We start from the raw sequence: 25246 nt of genomic DNA on the forward strand, positions 1-25246 counted from the left end.
TAAATACTGCGTATACTTGCATATTAAATTGGAAATATTGTATAAAGATGTACTGAAGGCCCTAATTCACCTCAAAGTTTGTAAGTAGCCATAAATTCCTGTTTACACAATCCGGTTTGCTAAAACTATGAGTTTGTAGAAAAGATTAATAAAAACCAAGATGCAAGCTTCTCTTTTTGGATTCAATCCTAGCTTTGGCTTGAGTGTAGATTACATCAAAACAGCGCTGGGTGATTGCCTAGACATATTTCCGTGGATTTGTTCTCGCAGTACATATTGTGCTTAAGTATACAAGAATGAAATGCGTTTGATAAAATGTTATCTGGCATACAAAATGAAATAGATAAATCCAGTTCGTTTTTGCTTATGTTTATTTTGTGCATTGAATTCAAACAGGAAACTGTGTGCACTTCAACTGTTATCACAATGTGGTCAAGAAGACTGTGTATTTAACCATTTACACACAATTGATCATTACAGTATGTTCGTAGCTTAGTGAAAATCAGGGGTATGGCATGGGAAGCAGTGCTGGTAGTGCAACTAGCAATACTGAACTTGAAAATAAATGTTTTATATTGAATTTGAATTTGATAAAAATAATCTCACCAAACGTTGGTGGTGCTCACACACTACCGTTTATGCTTGGCATCACACCCCTGACAGAAGAAACGTATGTTTGGATTTTGTTGATAAAAAGTATTACAAAAATCTCCATACAAAAACTATTTTTTTATAGAAATCTTGCATTTCCACAAATAAACCTGAACATTTTTTTAAATAAAAATTGCTCGAGGAATTTTGTTCATTTAACGCCGACTGTATTGATGAATGCAGTCCGTTTAAAGCTCCCTGTGGAAAGTTCTTCTATGAGGCCCATACATTTTCCACAGTTGGAGGGAACTGCAGAGGCTCAATTGAGTTCGAAATGAAACAGGGACTTATTAAAAAATAAAAATCCATATTGTCGAAGTCGGATCCTGTTTGGCAAATTCACATTTCCCTCTCTTCAATACACAATGATATATTATTCTGTATTCCATAACAGCTACATCTCAGCATAAACATTCTGCACACAGAAATGCTGCAATCTAGTTGAATTGAACAATACGATTATTGCCTTGTTTACTGACATTTTGTTTTATTTACGACAGTGAAACACAGAGTCCACAAAGCATTTAAGAATCTTCTCATACTGTTTTCGATTGATTGATCATGTATAGTGATGAATTAGAATGCCATCATGATTTAATGTTGCCATTTCAACGTAAGAATGAATTTGGACATTTGTATTGGGGCACGTAATAAGAAACCACCTAGTTTTCCTTTATCTTTGCCACAGAAACGCAAAGAATTTACAGTCAATAAGATACAGTTTATGATTTCGTTATTCGACGGTTATTCTGGAATTTTTTTTTTTATTTCTTTTAATAATGTAAGCTTGAAAAATAACCTCTTATCCTTTTCTGACTTGGGACCTGGTAAAGCAACCACAAAACATACACATTTACATTCAGAAGAATGGTGGACCCCTTGAAGGAAAAAAAAAAAATCAACCTCCGCAGAAGTTCTTGATCATATCCATGACTCTTGCAGTTCTAGCCTGACTGAAGGATCAGTTTAAGTCTCAAGTTCATAGACGTAGCGACATGAGGTAACTCATTTTTATTTTGCACAGGTTGCATATTTCCACAGGAAACATTCTCGCAGAGTTGTTTGGAAAAGGAAAACAAAAAGCTGACAGTTTGTGCTTGGGGATGCCTGAAACCCAGCTCTATGCCATTGTTTCTTTTCCTGGCAACCTTCTGTCATTAAATGTATGCATGTTGATAACTTCCTCTGTCTTCACTATTACAGGAGGCTGCGGTTTATGTTTCAACCGTCGTTGACACTTTAGTGACATCCTTAATTCTTCTACCATTGCGCTACAGAAGGATCTCTGCAAATGCAAACATAAATAATGTTTTGGTTTTAGAGCAAGCAACAGTCACATGGGGTGTATAAACTATTAAAGATGTATTCTTCTGGCACAGCATGTCAGCTAAGCAACCCTGCAAATTTACCATGTTGCTGCCTGAAGCTTCCAACAAACTGCTGTCACTTAAATATGCATCACATAGTAATTAAAATGACTTATCAAGCTGCGAAAACTCATTGAAAATTTCACCTTGTCACTAAAATTATTTATCTGCCAACTAGTGCCTGGTGATGCACATTATAGGCAAATGCATTTGAGACATATGTTCTCTGGAAAACATATCCAAAAACATTTGTAGTTTGCACATTTTCATATTTGCTAGGTAAATTCGTTCTTTCGCACACAGTATTCACGTTCTAGCTTTTTAGTCGACTTAGAATTTATAGAGTTGGCAATTTAGAAAGCAGTTTACTAACAATGGCACATTGCATTCAACATGTTTCACTAATAGAGTGGGCCCCTTGAAAGAGAGGAGGGCCAATAGTCATAATAAAATACAATCTGTTTTTATATGTCACAGTATACTGTGCAGAGAAGAGACAGTCTTAAAAGAACACAGAATGCACTAACAGAGAGTTATAAAACTTATAACTAAATTAAATTGCTTTCAATATTTATCTAATAAAATATTTTGTCAAACAGAATTAAGAAATTGAAAACATTAAAGTTGTTATATTTTTAATGTATGCATATTTCTTGCAAAATAGCAACCGAAAAGTACCACTGATATGAAATTGATGGCAGAAGGCTGAGAATTATTGTTGTAATCATTTTACAAAATCAACAAATATTTATCACCTAGTCTGGGGTTCTATTTATTTTGTAGTATATTGTTAGGGCTAGATGATTTTTGGACTCTTTATTAGTTAAGTAATCTTGTCTGGTAGTCTAAACTAATTTATGAGTTTAGCTTGTGTAATTATGCTCTTAAATGTTTATATATTGGTGGCAGTCTAAGTAATTTTTTAAAACTCCTCTATTTAGCGCATGCAGTCCTGCTCATCATTATAGGCATCCATGAAGTTTAAGTACATAATGTGAAATATCTCCTGAAAAAATTGAATCAAGTGAAACAGTTTTTTTTGCATATAGCACTCGTGTTAAATACAAAAGAGCAAATGATAAACAATAATTGAAAACAAAAAGTAACTGGAAGGAAAAATAGAAAATCCTAAAGTTTGTGTGACCCTGGTATTGGCACCCTTTATATTAAATTAGTATGGAAACACATTTTAACTCGCCTGTGGTAAATCACAAATAAGAATCACCTGTGATTACATTGTTGGTTCCCATGTGACATGAATTAGCCAATGAATGATTACTTCAGTGTTTTAAAAAGCCACATGGTAGGCCCTCTTCTTTTGTCACAATGGTGAAGACAAAGGAGATGTGTGAGGACATCAAAACTACTAGTATTAGCAAATGCAAGACTTCCAAAGGGTATAAAGCCATCTCCAAAAACCTTGGTATTCCAGTTTCAACAGTGCACAATGTTATTAAGAAGTTTGTCAGGCATGGAACAGTCAAAAACCTGTGTAGAAGTTGGAGAAAGAGGAAAATTGACAAGAAATGTCTTCAAATGTTGGTGTGAATGGTGGAAAAAACACCATGTCAAACATCCAAAGACCTTAACGCAAATCAGGAGAGGTCTGGGGTCATGGTTTCAACACATCATACGGTACACACTAAACCAAGCTGAGCTTTATGAGGGAAAGCCAAGTAAGAAACCATTGCCGAAGAAAATATGTAAAAAGGAATGACTGATCTTTGCCAAAAAGTACCTTAATAAACCACAATACTTCTGGGAAATTGTTCAGTGGCAGGTGAAACAAAATAGAACTTTTTGGCAATGCAAAGCAACAGTTTGTTTACTGATGGCACAATAAAGCTTATAAGGAAAAGAACACCCTACCAACAGTTAAGCATGGTGGTGGATCCATAATGCTGAGGGGTTGCTTTGCTGCATCTGGTACTGGTGGTTTTGACTGTATCACATGAAATCAGCGAATTATCAAGATATTTTAGAGCAAAATGTCCTACCCAGTGTAAGAAAACTTGGATTGAGATCATGGGTCCTCCAGCACAACAATGACCCAAAGGACACATCCAAATGTACACATTAATGGTTGAAAAAGAAAAAAATGTACTTTTTTAAAATGGCCATCAATGAGTCCTGGCCTCAATCCCATTGAAAATCTTTGGGATAAGCTGAAATCTGCCATTGGGAAAAATAACCCTGCAAACATTCAAGAGCTTGGACAAACTACAAAGGAAGAGTAGGAAAAAATACCAGCTGAGAAGTGCAAGAAGCTTATTGCTGGCTACAAAAAACGTTTGGAGGCTGTCATCATTGCCAAAGGTTGTGCAACCAAGTATTAATTACAAGTGTCTTACAGGAGTCTTCATTGCTGCACATGCTGTCTATTCTGTTTCTTCTTTGAAATTGCAACATGTAAGTTGAAAATCAATGTGTTATTGTAGTACTATGGATCACTAATTAAAAAATCCTGAGGATATAACTTTGGTACATTTCCATTTATTCCTGAAGATATTATAGTCTATGAAACAGATAAGGGATGCCAATAATGGTGAGCAGTACTGTAGCACTCCTAAAACATGCCTCTCTTGGCTTTATTTACTTTACGGTTGCCATTTGAGCTGTACTGATGTGGTTGCTTTGCATTTGGTAGATCATGCGCTTTGCAGAGTCTGTCTGGTGGCTTCCTGCCCGCAAAGATCTCCACCTCTGACATTGAATGTATTCTAACTTTACAATACATTCTATGCTTTTGTATACTGTATGCTCCTGTACTGTACCCTGTATGGCTGATTTTATCTTCACTGCATTTTTTTTAATAAGTGATGTGAAACTGAAAATGCTGCTCTGTTGAGGAGAATAGCAGAAGATAATTCTCTGCTGTATGCATCAACTGATTGCACTTGCAGTTTCACATTGACCTCTCAGCAACAAGAAGAAGGTAGAACTCAGCTTTGCACTGCTTACAATTACAAACTTCATTGAGGAAGGAGTGTAAGAAATGTTAGCTCCACTAAAGTAGAAACCAGCTAACAATGATGTAAAAACACATAGACAGCTATCTTAATGTAGAAGAATCAGCAATGAGGAGAAGCAGGGTGCTGCTGAAAAATATAGTTCTAAAGTTTAAGAATATGACAGCCCATTCAGCAATGTGAAGCAAAAGCAGATAGAGATGAAAATGTCACATCTGTACTACATAGAAACATTATGGTGGGCTTAGTCTACATATTAACAATACACTGCACTTTGTGAAAAGAGAATGGGGTTTTAGAAATAACTCGTTAACCTAGTAGTCTTGTCTGAAGTCTGAGTTGATTTAGGGAATACATTAATTTGAGAATTGTAAGTTTCCATTTCTAATAAAGTAAAAATAAACAATGTGCAGTACTCTGCAACAAATACAATAACATACAGGTGCTTCTCACAAAATTAGAATATCATCAAAAAGTTAATTTGTTTCAGTTCTTCAATACAAAAGGGAAATTCATATATTATATAGAGGTATTACAAACAGAGGGATCTATTTCAAATGTTTATTTCTGTTAATGTTGATGATTATAACTTACAGACAGTGAAAACCCAAAAGTCATTATCTCAGTAAATTAGAATAAACAAAAAACCCTGCTTAAGATTCCTAAGGGTTTAAAATGGTCCCTTAGTCTGTTTCCGTAGGCTCCACATTCATGGGAAGACTGCTGACTTGACAGATGTCCAGAAGGCAGTCATTGACACACTCCAGTAACTCCACAATGAAAGTAAATTTTGCATTTCATTGAGAAATCAAGGTCTCAGAGTCTGAAGGAATAGTGTAGAGGCACACAATCCAAGCTGCTTGAGGTCTTGAGAGAAGTTTCCACAATCAGTGATGGTTTGGGGAGCCATGCCATCTGCTGGTGTAAGTCCACTGTGTTTTATCAAGACCTAAGTGAGCACAATCGTCAACCAGGAAATTTTAGAGCACTTTATGCTTCCTACTGCTGGCAAGGTTTTGGAGATGGAAATTTCATTCTCCAGCAGGACTTGGCATCTGTTCACACTGTCAAAAATACAATTACCTGGTTTAAAAATAACAGTATCAATGTGTTTGATTGGCCAGCAAACTCGTCTGACCTTAATCCCATAGAGAATGTATGGGGTATTGTCAAGAGGAAGATAAGAGACACCAGACCCAACATTGCAGACAAGCTGAAGGCTGCAATCAAAGCAACCTGGGCTTCCATAACACCTCAGCAGTGCCACAGGCTGATCACCTCTATGCCACACCACATTGATGCAGCAGTTGATGCAAAAGGAGCCCCGACCAAGTACTGAGACATTTACTGAACATACATTTCAGTAGGCCGTTTCAGATTTTAGATTTCAGATTTTAAAATCATTTTTCAAGCTGGTGTTATAAAGTATTCTAATTCACTGAGATAATGACTTTTGAGTTTTCATTGGCTGTAAGCCATAATCATCAACATTAAAAGAAATAAACACTTAAAATAGATCACTCTGCTTGTAATGACTCTATATAACATACGAGTTTCTTTTTTTGTATTGAAGAATAATTTTTGATGAGATTCCAATTTTGTGAGAAGGACCTGTATGACATCATATGTATGAACAATATAAATGCCAAACATATTAAGAACTGCCATGGAAATATTTAGATAGTAAGAGGACATTTTTCTTCAGCACAGTTTGGTTGTTGAGATCTCTCTTCAGGGCCATAGAATAAATGTTACTTTGTGAAATATACTTGAAATAGAGTTTCAGATTTATTTGCACTCTGAACTGTTGGATCATATTATTTGTTTTACACTAGAAAAATTGAGTTTATGTGAAGCCTGAAGTATCCTGGTTAATAGATCTTTCAGCGCTGATGTTCCAGCTTAACAGTGCCATTTTTATATCTGCATGGTTTGAAGGCAGTTTCTGCAATTGCTTGCAGCCTTAAATAATGTGTTTCTTAACACCTTGAAGCTGTGTTATAAAATTCCTGCAGATGTGAGTGTTTTTTCTTGCTACCAGGACAACAATTACATTAAGAATTTATATGTTGCTAAATAAATTATGTGCCAGTGATTACATTATGTTTGAATCGTGCGTTTATTCATAATGGATCAATTTGCTTTAAATAAATGAAAAAGTTGAAGGCTAAAATATAGAGAAGACAAAGCACAAAAAGTGGTTGTCAAAGATTGAGATGGAGCACAAATTATATTTCTGTTTTTCTTTGTGGGAAAAAAGAACACTCTAGTTATTCACTTTAAATAAACTGAATCTTTTACTTTGCCCTTTGATACTGTTTCTTTGAAAGACACTTTCGAAATTCAGAATGAAAGTGCAAGGTTTGTTCAGAAGTTCATTACCTCTAGCACTGCACGTCAGATATTGTTTGAAATCTTGTTAAAATGTCTTAAAGCAATAATGGCAGTAATCTTGCAGCTTATAGCTTGTGTTAGAGGTCAATGTTTTCAGGTTTTCTAGAATACATCAATCAAAATGCTTTCCATTTTGACTGGAGTTAGCCCTGAATGAATATGAGGCCCTCCTGTGGGTTTCTTTTCTAATAAGCTTCTGTCTCTACAGGCTACTCCTTCTGGGAATTTGAATGATGTACTGCACAGTTGGAGGTTTTCAATCGAGCCTTATAAAGCCAGAGGCAGTAACCAAAATTTTAGGGAATGTTGACAAAGAAAAGAATCTTTGACGCATGACTATATTTAAAAAGAACTCTGTTTCATGTATCCAAATGATTATGACAGTGTTTTGTATCACACTTGGTTCTATATGTATGTGACAAAAGTAGGCATATTTTTCATATGTCAACTCTTAAATGTCACATACAGCACCATATAAAAATTTTAGGTATATATGAAAAAACTGCTGAAAAGTAAGAAATGTGTCAAAAATAGAAGTGTATTTTTTAATATTAATTAACAAAATGCTAAATTAATGAACAAAGGGAACAATTAAATTACTATATGATGTGACCATTATTTGCCTTTAAAAGACATTAAAGCATCAAATCTTCTAGGTACAATTGCACACAATGTTTGGGGGTACTCGGGAGGGAGGTTGCTTTAAACATCTTGAAAAATTAACCACAGATATTCTCTCGATATAATATTACACAAATCATCCTATCTTTTCATGTAATTTCACACAGATTCAATGAAGTTGGGATCAGGGCTCGGTGAGAGCTACAGTTGTGCTCAAACGTTTACATACCCTGGAAGAATTTTTGCTTTCTTGTTTTTTTTTCAGAGATTATGAATGATAACACCAAACATTTTCTCCACTTATGGTTAGTGGTTGGGTGAAGCCATTTATTGTCAAACTACTGTGTTTTCTCTTTTTAAATCATAATGAGAACCCAAAACATCCTAATGACTCTGATCAAAAGTTCACATACCCCATTTCTTAATACCGTGTATTGGCCCTTCTAACATCAATGACAGCCTGAAGTCTTTTGTGAATGAAGGCCTTTATTTTCTCAGATGGTAAAGCTGCCCACTCTTCTTGGCAAAAAGCCTCCAGTTCATGTAAGTTCCTGGGCTGTCTAGCATGAACTGTGCACTTGAGATCTCCCCAGAGTGGCTCAATGAAACTGAAGTCAGGAGACTGAGATGACCACTCCAGAACCTTCACTTTGTTCTGTTGTACATGATGACAGGCCAACTCAGCCTTGTGTTTTGGATTGTTGTCATGTTGGAATATCCAAGTAGTTCCCATGGCCTGCTTCCCGGCTGATGACTGCAAATTTGCCTCCTGTATTTGCTGATAACGTGCTGCATGCTTCTTTCCTTCAACTTTGACCAAGTTCCTGTGCTGTTGCAGGTCACACATTCCCAAAACATCAGCGATCCACCTCCACGCTTTACAGTAGGAATCGTGTTCCTTTCATCAGAGGCCTTGTTGACCTTTCTCCAAGTGTAATGTTTATGGTTGTGGACAAAAAGTTCAATTTTGGTCTCATCACTCCAAATTACTTTGTTCCAGAAGTTTTGAGGCTTGTCTTTGTGCTGTTTTGTAGATTGTAGGTGACATACTTTGTGGCATTTGTGCAGCAATGGCTTTCTTCTGGCAACTCGATCAGGCCGCCTATTTTTCTTCAAGTGCCTCCTTATTGTGCATCTTGAAACAGCAACACCACTAATTTTCAGAGAGTCCTGTATTTCAGCTGATGTTATTTGTATTTTTTTATTGCATCCTGAACAATTATCCTGGCAGTTGTGGACAACATTTTGTTGGTCTACCTGATCGCGGCTTTGTTTTTACAGAGCCCCTGATTTTCCATTTGTTAATCGCAGTTTGAACCTTGCTGACTGGCATTATCAATTCCTGGGATATCTTTTTATATCCCTTTCCTGTTTTATACAATTCAGCTACCTTTTCCCATAGATCCTTTGGCAATTCTTTTGCTTTCCCCATGAATCACAATCCTGAAATGTCAGTGGCTGGATGAAAGACACAAGAGTCTGTTTGGATCCCAGAAACTCTTTCAGTTTTTATGCACACACTGATTACAAGCAAACAGGTCACAAGTGAGGATGTTACCTTTGGCAGCCATTCAAACCCATTTGTGTCAACTTCTGCGCATGTTATCAGGCCAAAATCACCAAGGTATGTGAACTTTCGATCAGGGTAGTTTGGATGTTTTGAGTTGTCATTATGATTTAAAAAGAGAAAACACAGCAGTTTAACAATAAATGGCTTCACCAAACCACCAGCCATAAGTGGAAAAAAGTTTTGGTGTTATCATTCATATTTTCTGGGAAAAGGACAAGAAAGCAAAACTTTTGCCAGTGTATGTAAACTTTTGAACACAACTGTATTTTATTTTTTCTAGGACTCCTTTTTCTTCTTCCTAGTTCTTTATGACATTGACTCTTTTTTGGGGGTTGTTGACCTGATGAAAAATAAATATGTAGCTAACCAGATGCCTCCATATTGGTATTGCAATTAGTACCTGCCTGTATTACTCATATTTAAGGACTCCAAGAAATAGGCAATTGTGAGGCCTATAGATGTAGTGGTTGCTTCAAGATACTTAGTTTAGCACATGAAAACACATCATGTCTACATCCCTTAAAAATTGGAAGTTGTACGGTAGTGCCGTGAGCTCAGAGCTAATAGCCACCAGTGGGACCGTGCTTCTCCCACTAACTGTTGAGAAACGTATGGTCAGAAGAGATCTTTATTTAAGAATTACAGCCAAAAACATCCAAAAAACATGTAAATAGGGCTGAATTATTATTGTTCAGAAAAATAGGAGCTAGCTTGCAGAAAATTTTCAGCATGTCATCTTAACTGATGAGTCAAATTTTGACATATTTGACCATAGATGAAGGCAGTCTGTCTGCTGAGGGACTGCAGAGTGATAAAAATAATGAGTGACTGAAGGCAATAGTGAAGCATTGTGAAGGTTCCTTGCATGTTTGTAGCTGCATTTTAGGAAACGTAGTTGCATATTTTCTCAGGATTAATGGTGTTCTTAATGTAGAGAAATATAGAAACATATTTATCCATTATACAATATGTAATGGAGGCATCTGATTGTCTCCAAATTTAGCTCTGCAGCAGGACAATGACACAAACATGCAGTCAATGATGGCACTAGTGGATATTTTCCAATTTGAAGGAAAGTAAGTCTGACACCATCTGGTAAGTTTGACATCAGTCCAATATGTCTGACATCAGGAATGTGCAAATTTTTTGCGGGCATTATAAGAGATGACCTGCTAAAATATATTGTAGTAAATAATATGAAAACTGATAACCAGCATGAATTGAGTTTCTATGAGGAGGTAAGTGCTAATGCAGCTGATGTGATTTATCTGTTCTTTGCAAAGGCATTTGCTACGGTACCGAATAACAGCCTTATAATGAAGCTCCAGAATCAGGGAATAGAATAAATTATATGCAGAGGGGTAAAGAACTGACTAAAAGATAGGAAACAGTCTTCATAAATGGTACATTCACTAAAAAAGATACAGTCAGCATGGAGTACGGCAAGGATCTGTGCTAGGACTGATTTCTTTTAATCGCTTCATGACCTTGTCAGTGGGATTAGGAGTAAAGAATCTGATGACACTAAACTGTGTAGGATATTAAAAACTGACCTTGACTATAAAATATTACAAAACAATCTGGATAAGGAGAACGAATGGGTAAACACTTTGAAAATGAGATTTAGTGTTGATAAATGTAGAGTAATGTACTTAAAACAGAGTAATATATATAAAATGGGATTATACTTGGGACTACAGAACAGAAGAAGGACTTGGGTATTATGGTTACAAGTACGCTGATCAGCAGTACTCAATGTCAAGCAGCAACTGTAAAAGCTAATGACATTATATGGTGTATAAAAAGAGAGATAAAATCCTATGATCCCAAAGTATTGTTACCCCTCTATAAATCACGTGTACAATATGAGATCCAGTTTTGGGCTCCACATTTTAAAGAGGATATGTCACAGGTTTACCGCAGCAGAGCTGAGCCAGAAGTCTGCAGCATTTGATTTCTTCTACTCCTGCACTAATTAGAAGCATTTCATCTTCATATTACATGGTGCAAGTTTCTTTTAGCAGCACTTCTGGGGTTAATCTGCTCAGGGATAGCTCCTGAGAGCTTTCCTGCATTTAGGCTCTCAGCAGTGCCCTGTTAGTCACTCCCATCTTCTACACAATCTAGGCCCTAGCTAGCACTCATTGACACATAGTTTATGGCTGGAGGTGGTTGGTGGATGTTATTAGAGAAGGAGTTTGGTGCATTTTGAAAATCACACCTCCTAACCCATTCAACAAGGGGTTTAATGAGTATATTGAACCCACAATCCATTTCTGAAATGAGTGTAAAGCCAGGGTAAAATAAAAATGTATTTTGATTTTTTTCCTTAAGTGATTAGTTTAAAGGGTTGATTGTGACTTGTATAATCGCTACTTCCAACAGGTGGCGCTATAGAGTTCAAATCCTCTTTTTCTTTGAAGAGGCAATTTGCATAATACATTTCCCAGAGGAGCATTGCACAAATAAGCCTCCTTACCTTGACAAGCTAGATCTGGTATGTCACGATGCACAAGGAGAAACCTTACCCGTTAGACCCCAGTCCAAAGCCTCTCACCTAGCCAAATCAGTTCTCATGCTTTGCACTGACGAGGGCGAACAGCCCGAAACACCGTGTCTGTGAGTTGAGCTCCTGATTTGGCTCTTTATCCTACGTTATATTGCACGACTCGTTAAAGGGTTGATTGTGACTTGTAGGATCTCTGCTTCTAACAGGTGGCGCTATAGAGTACAAGTCCTCTTTCTCTCTGAAGAGTCAATTTGCATATTACATTTTCCAGAGGAGCATTGCATGGCAAATAAACCTCCTTACCTTGACAAGCCAGCTGGTATGTCACTCTCCACAAGGAGAAACCTTACCCCTTAGTTTATGAGGAACATTTTTGCATAGTAACTAGAATAGAAGCTATATTGTACGAATTTCTCTTGTACTGAGAGATATCCCACTTAGGGCAAATAGTGCCCATGGTCACATAGTGGGGACCAAAATTGAAGATGCACAGTATGATTTTAGAACTAAATGTTGGCTAGAATGAATTATAGACATCTCTGCTCATCGGCAAACGTTTCACATTGCAGAAGTATGTAAGGGTATCTTTACACTGTGTTTTTTTTCTGCAGGTTTGGTCATAAAACACCAAATATAGTGGAAAAAGTGCTAACAAAAAACTATGAATTGTTCCATTAATGTGTATGGAAAAACAACTTGATGTTCATATGTTCAAGCATTTGAGCATCTTTAACTGTAAATACTTCAGGCTTTTCAAAGACACCAAGTGCTTAAAAGAAGTAACATACATTTTTCAGACTTTTTTTTTACTAGGAAGATGCTCGCTACCTTACATGACAAATCAATGGAAAGACTAAAAGATGTTGGAAGACATCAGCATTTTCTAAGTGTTTTTGACTGAAAAGACAATAGCATTTTGAAAAATGCTTTATTGATGAAAAGAAAATCCGAAAAATAGCAGTTAAAATATATCTAAAAACTGCTGAAGAATTCACTATTTATCTATCTATCTATCTATCTATCTATCTATCTATCTATCTATCTATCTATCTATCTATCTATCTATTATCTATCTATCTTTATAAGAATAAAAAAGGAAAACGGCACAAAAAATAGAAAAAAGTGGGCTTTAATGCCAAGCTTGAGAAAGGATACTATATCCGAAACGTTGCCACACCGTTCAGGCATTAAAGTCGACATTTTGTTCGATTTTTTGTGTTGTTTTCCTTTTTTATTCTTATTATTGGAAACCATTGAACCATTGGTTTGGGAAGCGCTGCACGACAATTGTGGTAATATCAGATGCTGTTCCAATTTTGATCTATATCTATGTTTATATATTTATATAAATACATTTATACATAAATTTACACATACATACAGTATATATACAGTACATATATATATATATATTTATATATATATATATATTATGCACATATATATATGCACATGTATGTGAATATATATAAATAGATACATATAATGTATATATACATAAAAATATATATACGATATATATAATATTACATTTTTAGTCTAATTTTTAAATAGAAAATAAGCTTTGCTGCTATGAAAGAAATGTCTGATATGAACATTTCCATTGAATATAAAAATACACCATCTTGTGGTTATCAAAGAGGAATGCAAGAGCAAAAAATATTCTCAACTTTTTTCACATCTAGGTAAGCTGTCATACTTATGCCAAGTTAATCACTTTAAATTCCTAGGCTTATTCCACATTTGATAGTCATCATTCAAGTAGCTGTGGCTCTGGAGGTGAGAGTTCCCACTTCTGTATTATCATAAATAGCTGATTAAATCTTGTGTATTCTCATCTAATACTTCTGGTATAAAATCACTGGTTGATTGTTGTAAAACATGCATGGGTAAAGCAGTATTATGAAGAGATAATTGATTAGATCCAATGCAAATCAATTTGAGTCGATTTACATGAAATTTGCATGTTCTCCTGGCAAATTGAAACAATTTGGAATTTGATTTGCACGAATCAGAAAAAAATTCTGCATTGACATTTTACACATTGCAGAAGATTGCCTGAGTCACAGAATTATTATGCTTATATAGCACTATCATATTCCGCAGCGCTTTAGATACATTATCATCCCTGTCCCCTATGGGGCTCACAATCTAAATTCCCTATCAGTATGTATTTGGAAAGTGAGAGGAAACCTGAAAATCCAGAGGAAACACATGCAAACATTGGGAGAACATGCAAACTTCTTGCAGATGGTGTCCTTGGTGGGATTGGAACCCAGTGCTAGCCACTGAGCCACCATGCTGCTTATACAGAAGGATGGCATTACCCTAGAGTCGACCATACAGACTGCTCCTAATGCCTAATAGCAATTATATGGTGATTTTAGGATATTAAGGGGACGTTAAAACTCAACAATAGAGCCAGGAAGACGATCCCTAAAGCATTGGAAAAATACGCTACACATTAATAAATAGAAATAGTTTAAGAAGATGAGAGTAGTAGTCTCCGATAGAGAGTTGCAATCAATAGAGATATTGGACAGATGGCAGCACAAGTGCCAGAGTAATTGACTAATGAAATTGTGCATCCAGTAAGTAATTTGTAAAATGATAAAACCATTGTCAGACTGTGTGCTGGGGAGAACTCTCTCCTATACCATCCTCTAAGGCCATATCCTTGAGTTCAGTATTTGGTCAGTATTTTACTTCAGTATTTGTAAGCTAAAGTCAGGAGTGAAACAATCAGCGGAAAAGTAAATTAGAACATATGCTCCAGTTCTGCATTTTTCACCCACTCCTGGTTTTGGCTTTCAAATCTATATATAAAAATGAGTGTATGTTTGTGTGTATGTGTGTGTGTATTGGCCATGCCCACTCCACATAGCCCCACCCAATCACTAAACATCTTTCATTTCACCGGAGCTGTTTAAAACAAGGTGAGCTGTGATTGGTTGCTATGAGCAACTGTGGCGCCCCAGGGTCCTGGTCATCACAGTAGCATTGCTTTCCTCAAGGGAGAGTGATGTTATGTTTGGAGGCAAGGAAGGATAACTGTCACCAGGTAAACACAAGCATGCAACATGTTCACACTCCAGGCCACCAAGGGGATCTTTTGATCCTATTTACTAGGTGACTCCCTATATATATATATATATATATATATATATATATATATATACATATATATATATATATGTATATATATATATATATATATATATATATATATATATATATGTATATATATACAGTGGGGCAAAAAAGTATTTAGTCAGTCAGCAATAGTGCAAGTTCCACCATTTAAAAAGATGAGAGGCGTCTGTAATTTACATCATAGGTAGACCTCAACTATGGGAGACAAACTGAGAAAAAAAAATCCAGAAAATCACATTGTCTGTTTTTGTAACATTTTATTTGCATATTATGGTGGAAAATAAGTATTTGGTCAGAAACAAAATGTCATCTCAATACTTTGTAATATATCCTTTGTTGGCAATCACAGAGGTCAAACGTTTTCTGTAAGTCTTCACAAGGTTGCCACACACTGTTGTTGGTATGTTGGCCCATTCCTCCATGCAGATCTCCTCTAGAGCAGTGATGTTTTTGGCTTTTCGCTTGGCAACACGGACTTTCAACTCCCTCCAAAGGTTTTTTATAGGGTTGAGATCTGGAGACTGGCTAGGCCACTCCAGGACCTTGAAATGCTTCTTACGAAGCCACTCCTTCGTTGCCCTGGTGGTGTGCTTTGGATCATTGTCATGTTGAAAGACCCGGCCACGTTTCATCTTCAATGCCCTTGCTGATGGAAGGAGGTTTGCACTCAAAATCTCACGATACATGGCCCCATTCATTCTTTCATGTACCCGGATCAGTCGTCCTGGCCCCTTTGCAGAGAAACAGCCCCAAAGCATGATGTTTCCACCACCATGCTTTACAGTAGGTATGGTGTTTGATGGATGCAACTCAGTATTCTTTTTCCTCCAAACACGACAAGTTGTGTTTCTACCAAACAGTTCCAGTTTGGTTTCATCAGACCATAGGACATTCTCCCAAAACTCCTCTGGATCATCCAAATGCTCTCTAGCAAACTTCAGACGGGCCCGGACATGTACTGGCTTGAGCAGTGGGACACGTCTGGCACTGCAGGATCAGAGTCCATGGTGGCGTAGTGTGTTACTTATGGTAGGCCTTGTTATATTGGTCCCAGCTTTCTGCAGTTCATTCACTAGGTACCCACCCGTGGTTCTGGGATTTTTGCACACAGTTCTTGTGATCATTCTGACCCCACGGGGTGGGATTTTGCGTGGAGCCCCAGATCGAGGGAGATTATCAGTGGTCTTGTATGTCTTCCATTTTCTAATTATTGCTCCCACTGTTGATTTCTTCACTCCAAGCTGGTTGGCTATTGCAGATTCAGTCTTCCCAGCCTGGTGCAGGGCTACAATTTTGTTTCTGGTGTCCTTTGACAGCTCTTTGGTCTTCACCATAGTGGAGTTTGGAGTCAGACTGTTTGAGGGTGTGCACAGGTGTCTTTTTATACTGATAACAAGTTTAAACAGGTGCCATTACTACAGGTAATGAGTGGAGGAAAGAGGAGACTCTTAAAGAAGAAGTTACAGGTCTGTGAGAGCCAGAAATCTTGATTGTTTGTTTCTGACCAAATACTTATTTTCCACCATAATATGCAAAAAAAATGATAAAAAAACAGACAATGTGATTTTCTGGATTTTTTTTTTCTCAGTTTGTCTCCCATAGTTGAGGTCTACCTATGATGTAAATTACAGACGCCTCTCATCTTTTTAAGTAGTGGAACTTGCACTATTGCTGACTGACTAAATACTTTTTTGCCCCACTGTATATATGTATATATATATATATATATATATAAGTTTGGAGGGAAAGTTAGACAGTTTGCGCCAGGAAGCAGACTGGAGCAGCTCCTGGGAAGAGATTATACGAAGGCCAAATATATTGCAGTGAGCGTGTAGGAGAGAGAAGCACAGGAGAGTAAGACCAGTGGGAGACCTGCCACGAGCAGGCTGCCTCCTTCTGAGGCGCAGACACTGGTAGCCAGAACACCGAGGTTGAAAGGGACTCCACGACTTACATCAGAGACCAGCAGGACAGCTGAACTGCAAGTTACCTGTCTGCCTTAATACTCAGGAAGCACGGTGACACCTATAGAGCCCAGGGCGTGCTAGAGTCCCTGTAAAAAGGCTCAAGTCGCCAGTCATATGGGTTATGTCCTTTCCTATACGGGGGACAGAGAGACGATCTGTGGGGACCTTATATGAAGCCATAGGCAGTAAGGAACTACAACCCCACCGAGCTAGAGGAAGGCTTTAATCTTCACCTGGATAAGGGGACTCCCAACTTGCCTCCAAGCTGGCCGGACCCTGCCTGCCCAGTGATCTGGTGCCCTGGACTGTGGCTGCCTGAAGTCTTCAGTTAACAAGGTAAAGAGACTGCAAACCTGTGTCCTCGCTCTTTACTGCGCCATTCACCATCTTCCATCTACACACTGGGAGCCCTGGGGATATACTTCACCTGTGGGATGTTATGCCATCTAGCTGCCATAACATCACCCCAGCAGACCCCATAAAGCAGCATCAGTCCCCACTGACCGAATACTACAGGTGGCGTCACAAACATAAACTCTTCACCAAATCCCTTTAAAGACTTTCCCCTTTCACATCGGCGCTCAGGCCATGGAATGGGTCTACACCATGACATCTCCCTGTGAACACCGGACCCGGTACCGAGTATCCCACGGCCCTGGCAGGGCGACTAACAACCATTTTCCAACTCCACAACACCTTAGCAGACACTGACCAGGTGGGAGAAATCTAGCATCCCCGGAAACATAAGCTCTCAGCCATGGTCTGCCCCCCAGAAAGGAGCATAGAGCACATGACAGGAATGAATCGCCCCCTCCGCTATTACTGCTATGCTCTATTGTTACCAGTGTAGAAAATCACATCATCAGTGGCCGCACACAGAGTCGTACTGCCAGGTTACATAAAAGCACATCTCCCAGAACTCTCCAACTACACCTTTGGCCTGGGACAGCTCATAGAATCCCCCAGTCTGCAGTATCATCTCTACGCCGATGACATGCAGATCTACTTACCTGGACCTGACATCACCTCTTTACTGACCAAAATCCCACAATTTCTGTCTGCTATTTCATCTTTCTTTTCTACTCACTTTCTAAAACTGAACATGGAGAAAACAGAATTTATCATATTTCCCCCATCTCACTCTACCTCTCCACCAGACCTATCCATCAATGTCAATGGCTGCTCAATTTCCGCAGTCCCACACGCCCCGTGCCTCGGGGTGATCCTTGACTCTGCCCTCTCTTTCAAGCCACATATCCAAGCCCTTGCCTCTTCCTGCTGACTCCAACTCAAAAACATTTTCTGGATCCGTATATTCCTTGTCCAAGAAACTGAAAAAACACTTGTGCACGCCCTCATCATCTCCCGCCTTGACTATTGCAACCTCCTACTCTATGGCCTCCCCTCTAGCAATATTGCACCACTCCAGTCTATCTTAAACTCTGCTGCCCGACTAATCAACCTGTCTCCCCACAATTCTCCACCCTCTCTTCTCTGCCAAGCCCTTCACTGGCTTCCTTGTTATGTAGGCAATCCAGTGACACAGTGTGCCAGCAATCAGAGCACATACAGTGATCTGACAATAACCCAAAAACAATAGAACGAGCTCTGAGACGTGGAATCTCTGTAGACCGCAATACCTGAACCTATCCTAAACACAACTAAAGGCAGCTGTGGATTGCGCCTGACACTACCTATGCAACTCGGCACAGCCTGAGGAGCTGACTAGCCTGAAGATAGAAAAACAAGCCTGACTTGCCTCAGAGAATATACCCCAAAGGAAAAGGCAGCCCCCCACATATAATGACTGTTAGCAAGATGAAAAGACAAACGTAGGGATGAAATAGATTCAGCAAAGTGAGGCCCGATATTCTAGATAGAGCGAGGATAGCAAAGAGAACTTTGCAGTCTACAAAAAACCCTAAAGCAAAAAACCACGCAAAGGGGGCAAAAAGACCCACCGTGCCGAACTAACGGCACGGCGGTACACCCTTTGCGTCTCAGAGCTTCCAGCAAAACGAATTGACAAGCTGGACAGAAAAAGTAGCAACAAAAGCAAAGAAGCACTTATCTAAGCAGAGCAGCAGGCCACAGGAAAGATCCAGAAGCTCAGATCCAACACTGGAACATTGACAAGGAGCAAGGAAGACAGAATCAGGTGGAGTTAAATAACAAAGCAGCCAACGAGCTCACCAGAACACCTGAGGGAGGAAGCTCAGAAGCTGCAGTACCACTTGTGACCACAGGAGTGAATTCAGCCACAGAATTCACAACACTTCCTATTGTCCAGAGGCTCCAGTTCAAAACCTTAACTATGAAATACATAGCCATCCACAATCTGTCTCCTCCATACATCTGTGACATGGTCATCCGGTACTTACCCACACGCAACCTTCGATCCTCTCAAGATCTCCTTCTCTACTTCCCTCTTATCTCTTCTTCACACAAACACATACAAGTCGTCTCCCGTGCTTCCCCATACTCTTGAACTCTCTACCACAATACATAAGACTCTCGTCTACCATGGAAACTTCCAGAAGGAACCTGAAGACCCACCTCTTCCGACAAGTCTATAACCTGCAGTGATCCTCAGTCTACTGAACCACCGCACAACCAGCTCTACCCTCTCCTAGTGTATCCTCACCCATCCCCTGTAGATGGTGAGCCCTAGTGGGCAGAGTCCTCCATCCTTCTGTACTTGTGTGTGCATAGTATTGCTCATGTTGATTGTACTTGTCTATGTATGCCCCTTTTTTCACATGTAAAGTGCCATGGAATAAATGGTGCTATAAACATGAATAATAATAATAATAACAATAATAATAATAATAATACTTAAACAGCAGATAAAATAGAACTTATTATATGGAAGAAACAGATTGATTACCCTTATACAGTACACTCTCTGAGTCGGAGCTGAAATCACTGTGCCAATCCAAGGTTTCGTGAAGTGTGTATTCACTGGGAGTTGGAATAAATTTACCTATTCAGAAGGTCAATTCAGGTACTCAGAGAACCGGTGAAAATCAAATGTAGTGTTATCAAGGGACACCCTGGAATGGCACACTGAGAATAACCTACAAAAAACCTACACTAGCAATACATCTAAATATAATACAAAGGTTCTTTTAAGTGCTTCAACTAGGGATATCTGGGTATCTATGACTATATGGTACCTTTAATCTAGGGTGAGTCTCCCCTCAGGCATAAAGATTGCATAGGTGCAGCCAGTCCCAGATCTTCACTGCCAATAATCTGCAGCAACACCAGGTTCCTTGTCTTATCGGCTGATGCCGAGTCCAAATGCCGGGGACTTATAGTTCAGTTGCCTCAAGATGCTATCTCTACTCCTGCAGTCCTTACAAATTCTCCTAGAAACAATACACCTGTCGCTGTGTAAAAGTTCTGTCCAATATGGATTCTCCACTCATCACAAACTGGGACTCAACAGAGCTCCACGGTTACCTTGTGCAGGCATGTACTACGGAGGACAGAGAATGAACTTCAATCCGATATTGCAGCCAGCATGCAGCCAGCGGGTAAGGAAAGGGTGAATCAAACACCCAAAAACCCCGCCTCCATGGCTGAAGATTGTTCCCTCCAAATTCAGGTGACAGTGTCCCTTTAATTTTTTTGGTACTACACCTCAGTAAATCAAATTTCCCACTGGTAGCTCAACTAACCTTTATGTTATAACGGGGGATTACACATATTCAATCAATCCTAATCCTGTTATCAAAGTGCTGCTTTCACTGTTTCCTTTTCTTCTGAGCACTATAAGATAAAAAATGAAACGGTGAAAGCTGACAAAAAAGATTGATTCAATTTGTTTAATCCTCATATAGGTTTGGTGAGTAACCTGTGAAAATTTTGCTTTATTGAGGTGTACCACCAAGAATTTTACATTTGTCACAATTAGGCAAAATCTGGTTCTGCAGGATGGAAAGTCAAAGGACATGGGAGATATGTTATCATAATAGAAAATTCATTGAGAAGGAAAATCTGCTGGATATGACGTCTCATCTCAATCAAATGCCATTGCTTTCTTCTGTAAATTTATGATTAATGAAAAAAATCAAACACAAACTGTTAATTACCCTGCGTATTCTATTGTCTACATAATTGGTTCAAACTTGCCATTGCGGGTGACACATCTCAATTTTGACTAATTTTATGTTTTTATTATAGACCCTCTCTACAGTTTCCATGTAACTTAGTAGGGCATATTGAGATGTTTCTATTAAACAATCTTTAGAAAAGGTTATTTTTTTAAATTACTATATAGATTTCTAAGGAGCTACTGAAAAAAATAGCACAAGCAATACATTGTTACATTGATTAAAATATTAGTGAATTTCTGATAATGATAAACCTTTTATGCTGTGAGTTCAAGGATGTTATTTTTCTATTTTGAAACTTTTGTAGGGCTCTTTTGACAAATCAACCTGAAATTACGCGATTGCAGTAAAAAATTGATTTGATAGTATTATCTAATCTAATTTTGATTTAGTTTAATTGAATCCAATTTTATCAACTAAGCATATTTTTATCATTTTAAAAATCTGCAGCATGAGTAATTGGTGATGAAAGCTTACCTTCTCTAGCTGAGCATTTTTTTTAGACTTGTACAGAAATTCTCCTACAGCAACAAAAACAGAAAGCACCAGTCCAGCAGCTAAAACAATAAAAATGCCACCAATATTTTGTACTCCTAGAGCACTGGCTTCTTTACTCTCTTCTTCTGGGCAGCCATTGCCTCGCCACCATTTTTCTTTCATCATATGGAGAATTCCCTCTTCTTGAAGCTGTAAAATGGCTATGGTTATTTTATCTCTGTATGGAGAACCTATAAATGATAAAACATATGATTAATGTTAATTGTATTTTTAACAGCATTATTAAACATATTTTAGCTTCTTAAGGATATGAAGCCAGATAGTAAAGGTAAGAAGATTAAATTGAAATTTGTTAAAGATAATTATTTTTGTAGTAATTCTTACAATGATGAGTTTGCTTTGAACATATTAGCTAGAGTTGAGTAAAAGCAGAAGGGTTCCTTTCCTTACCTCTCTCTGTACAGATCCCTGCCTATCCTCCACATAACAAGCCCTTCATCACAGACAGCACTCTCTAGATCTCACATGATCTATGTCATGCCATTACGCAAGGCCAAGTCAATGGCTAGGCTTTATACAATCTCATGACGGAAGTTGCCCTGTGACGTCATGTTGTCGTAACATAGTTGGGTCTCATAAATTACATCCATATCTCATGATATCACATAATGTCCAGTGAGTGCCAGAAGCATGAAAGAGCGCTATGAAGACAGAACACTGGATCAAAAAGAGGAAGGGGTGGAGTGCGGTACAGACACAAAGTGGAGGACCTTGCAAAATGAGTATGTATTTATATTTTTAGAAACCCATTTAACATTTATTATGCACTGGAGTAGAGATCTCAGAGTATAATAGCAAACATTAATAAATTCAATGCTAATCCAATTTCCTGTGGAAAGTTGAACAAATCTAACATTTTGAATTAAAATGTCATTAGATTTGTTCATCTCTAGTGTATCTCCTGTTATATTTCATTTAGTTTAAATGACTTTTCCATTTAAAAAAAAATGAAGTTAAAAGAAGTATAATTAGGAAGGCATGGTGCAGTTCATAATTTAATGCAATGCAACATTCAGTTACAACAAAAACATACTTTCTTCATGACCACTACATGACCATATTAGGAAGGCTGCCTGCTTATTTGAATAATTAGGCCGGTCTTTTTCTTTGTCACAGCCCATGCACAGACAGAAAAGGGGCTGGCTCAGCCTTACTGTGGGCCCTGGCAAAGACTTATAGTTGGTTGACTGCTGAAAATGTAATTGCATACATGCCACAACCTATATCAGATATGCAGTAGCAAGAGGCCTTTTAATAATAAAAACTGACCATCAAGCAAATGTTCGTTTTGCTGTTAAATTCTGTATTAACAGGATAAAAAGAACATCAGAAGAAATTTTCAAATAAAAAAAGTATTTTTTCGAATTTGTCCAAAATGTTAAATTCTTTTCATTGCATACTACTACTACTACTGCTACTACTACTACTACTACTACTACTACTACTACTACTAATAATAATTATTATTATTATTATTATTATTATTTAGTAGTAGTAGTAGTAATCACAGTAGCAGTAATATTTTTATTAGTATTATTATTAGTAATAGTAGTAATCATAGTAGCAGTATTATTATTATTATTATTTTTATATTATTATTAGTAGTAGTAATAGTAGTAGCAGGTGTAGCAGTATTCATCATAGTAGTAGTACTAGTAGCAATAGTATTAGTAGTAGCAGCAGCAGCAGCAGTATTACAATTGTATTTTTCTGGTCCAGTATTCCATAGTTCATGTTTACATTGACTGGAGAAGCATCGGAATACAAATATTCTAAATTAAATCAAATAACTAGGTGTCACTAAATATAAATCTTTTAACAGAAAACTAGCCATAAATGTCTTAAAATGAGGATATGTAACAGCATATTATGAACTAGCTTTGATTGTGGTGCTTTGCTGAAGCCTTGGGCCAAAAAGAATTTAATTCTTTTCCTTTCTTGAGAACAAAGTGAAATGTTATTTATAGATTTTCAAACAGTGCATCCAAAAAAAACAAAGGGATCTAATTCTCTACCAAATCCCAGTAGTAAGGCTAGTAGATAATTCAGTACATTTATAAGTTTCCTTAAGACCTTATTCATGTTCTAAGCTTCACTGAACTATTGATTAAAATTGTATTCCTAGAGCATAAAAATGATGTTATTGAAAGCACTTTTGACATGAAAGGAGACATCTTGAAAACACCAAGTCACATAAAAGAAAAACACATTATGTTAACTGACTATATTCAGGTCAAATTGGCCCAAAGGTATGTCAGACTTTGAAATAATGATATAAACATTAGTTATATCTATATCTATCTACTGCTGCTCCAAGTCTATCTCTTTGCTGCTCCCTGTCTGTTTTCGTTTGCAGAGCTACAGCATTGACATCCCATCTACAACATGTGACTACTGCAGCCAAAGTTCTTTTGGAGTCCACCTCGGCTTGACTACTGAGAGACTATCTATAATAGATATGCATTGTAGATGGAAAGTATGGTACAGTGGTTAGTGAGTTAACATTTAGCTCAAATTCAAATTCAATTCAAATGAGCTTTATTGGTAGGACTAAGTACACGTTAGCATTGCCAAAGCATATGGTAAAATATGGGGGTGGGGGAGGGAGGCATATAGAGGTCCGGGATATATCAGACTCCTTTTAGAAGATAGGGGATGTTTCCAGGGTGGGGTATACATATCAGCCTCTTTAGTTGGGGGATAGGGATATGTCCAGTGTTGGGGTACAGGAGTCCATGACATATCAGGCTCCTCTTAGTCTGTGGCAGGCACTGACATATTCCGCTGCTACGGCCACTGCACTTTCCTCTTCCCCCAGTATTATCGGCAGTTTCTCTTCCTTCTCCATGGAGGCGAAGTCTGGGAGGAGATCAGACAGTCTCTTGAAGTGAGTGTCCCTCACTGCGGAGTATTTGGGGCACCTCAGCAGGAAGTGGGCCTCATCCTCCACGGCCTCCTGGGGGCACTGCTGGCAGAGTCTGCTCTCTTGGGGCTTGTAGTTCTGTCGGTGCCACCCGGATTCGATGAGTAGGCTGTAGGCGCTCAGTCTGTACTGGCTCAGGATCTGTCGATCTTTGGGGTTTTCTAGTTTCTCTAGATATGGGGCCAGTTTGTACTCCCTCTGTAGATTCTGGTATATTGTCAGTTTCTTAGATTTGTTTATGTTGTTACACCAGATGCTGAGATATTTCTCTTTGACTTTGTGTACCATCTTCTGGATTTCACCTTTTGTCAGGCCATGTAGGTTGATGGCTTGGTCAGACTGGCTTTGGGTACTTTTTCTTGGGAGGCTTCCTAGGGCTTCCTGGTGTAGGAAGGCTTTGTGATGGTAGGAGCTGAGACTGCTACTTTGTAGATGAGCCTTGAATG

General features: G+C 38.1%; 1 protein-coding gene across 2 annotated transcripts in view; it reads right to left on the reverse strand.

Annotated features, from left to right (window-relative positions):
- Positions 1 to 353: 353 nt before the first annotated feature.
- The window catches only part of GRIK2 (glutamate ionotropic receptor kainate type subunit 2), a 1405635-nt gene continuing 1380742 nt past the window's right edge, over positions 354 to 25246 (reverse strand). For both annotated transcript variants that reach the window (XM_069726310.1, XM_069726309.1), the window contains 2 exons: positions 21797 to 22047; positions 354 to 1936 (listed from right to left, as the gene is read on the reverse strand). In XM_069726310.1, coding sequence (XP_069582411.1) covers positions 1772 to 1936; positions 21797 to 22047 — 416 coding nt within the window. In that variant the 3' untranslated portion in view covers positions 354 to 1771. The remainder of the gene's footprint in view (positions 1937 to 21796; positions 22048 to 25246) is intronic.

This window comes from Ranitomeya imitator, chromosome 5 (genome assembly GCF_032444005.1).
Source record: "Ranitomeya imitator isolate aRanImi1 chromosome 5, aRanImi1.pri, whole genome shotgun sequence".
NCBI lineage: Eukaryota > Metazoa > Chordata > Amphibia > Anura > Dendrobatidae > Ranitomeya > Ranitomeya imitator.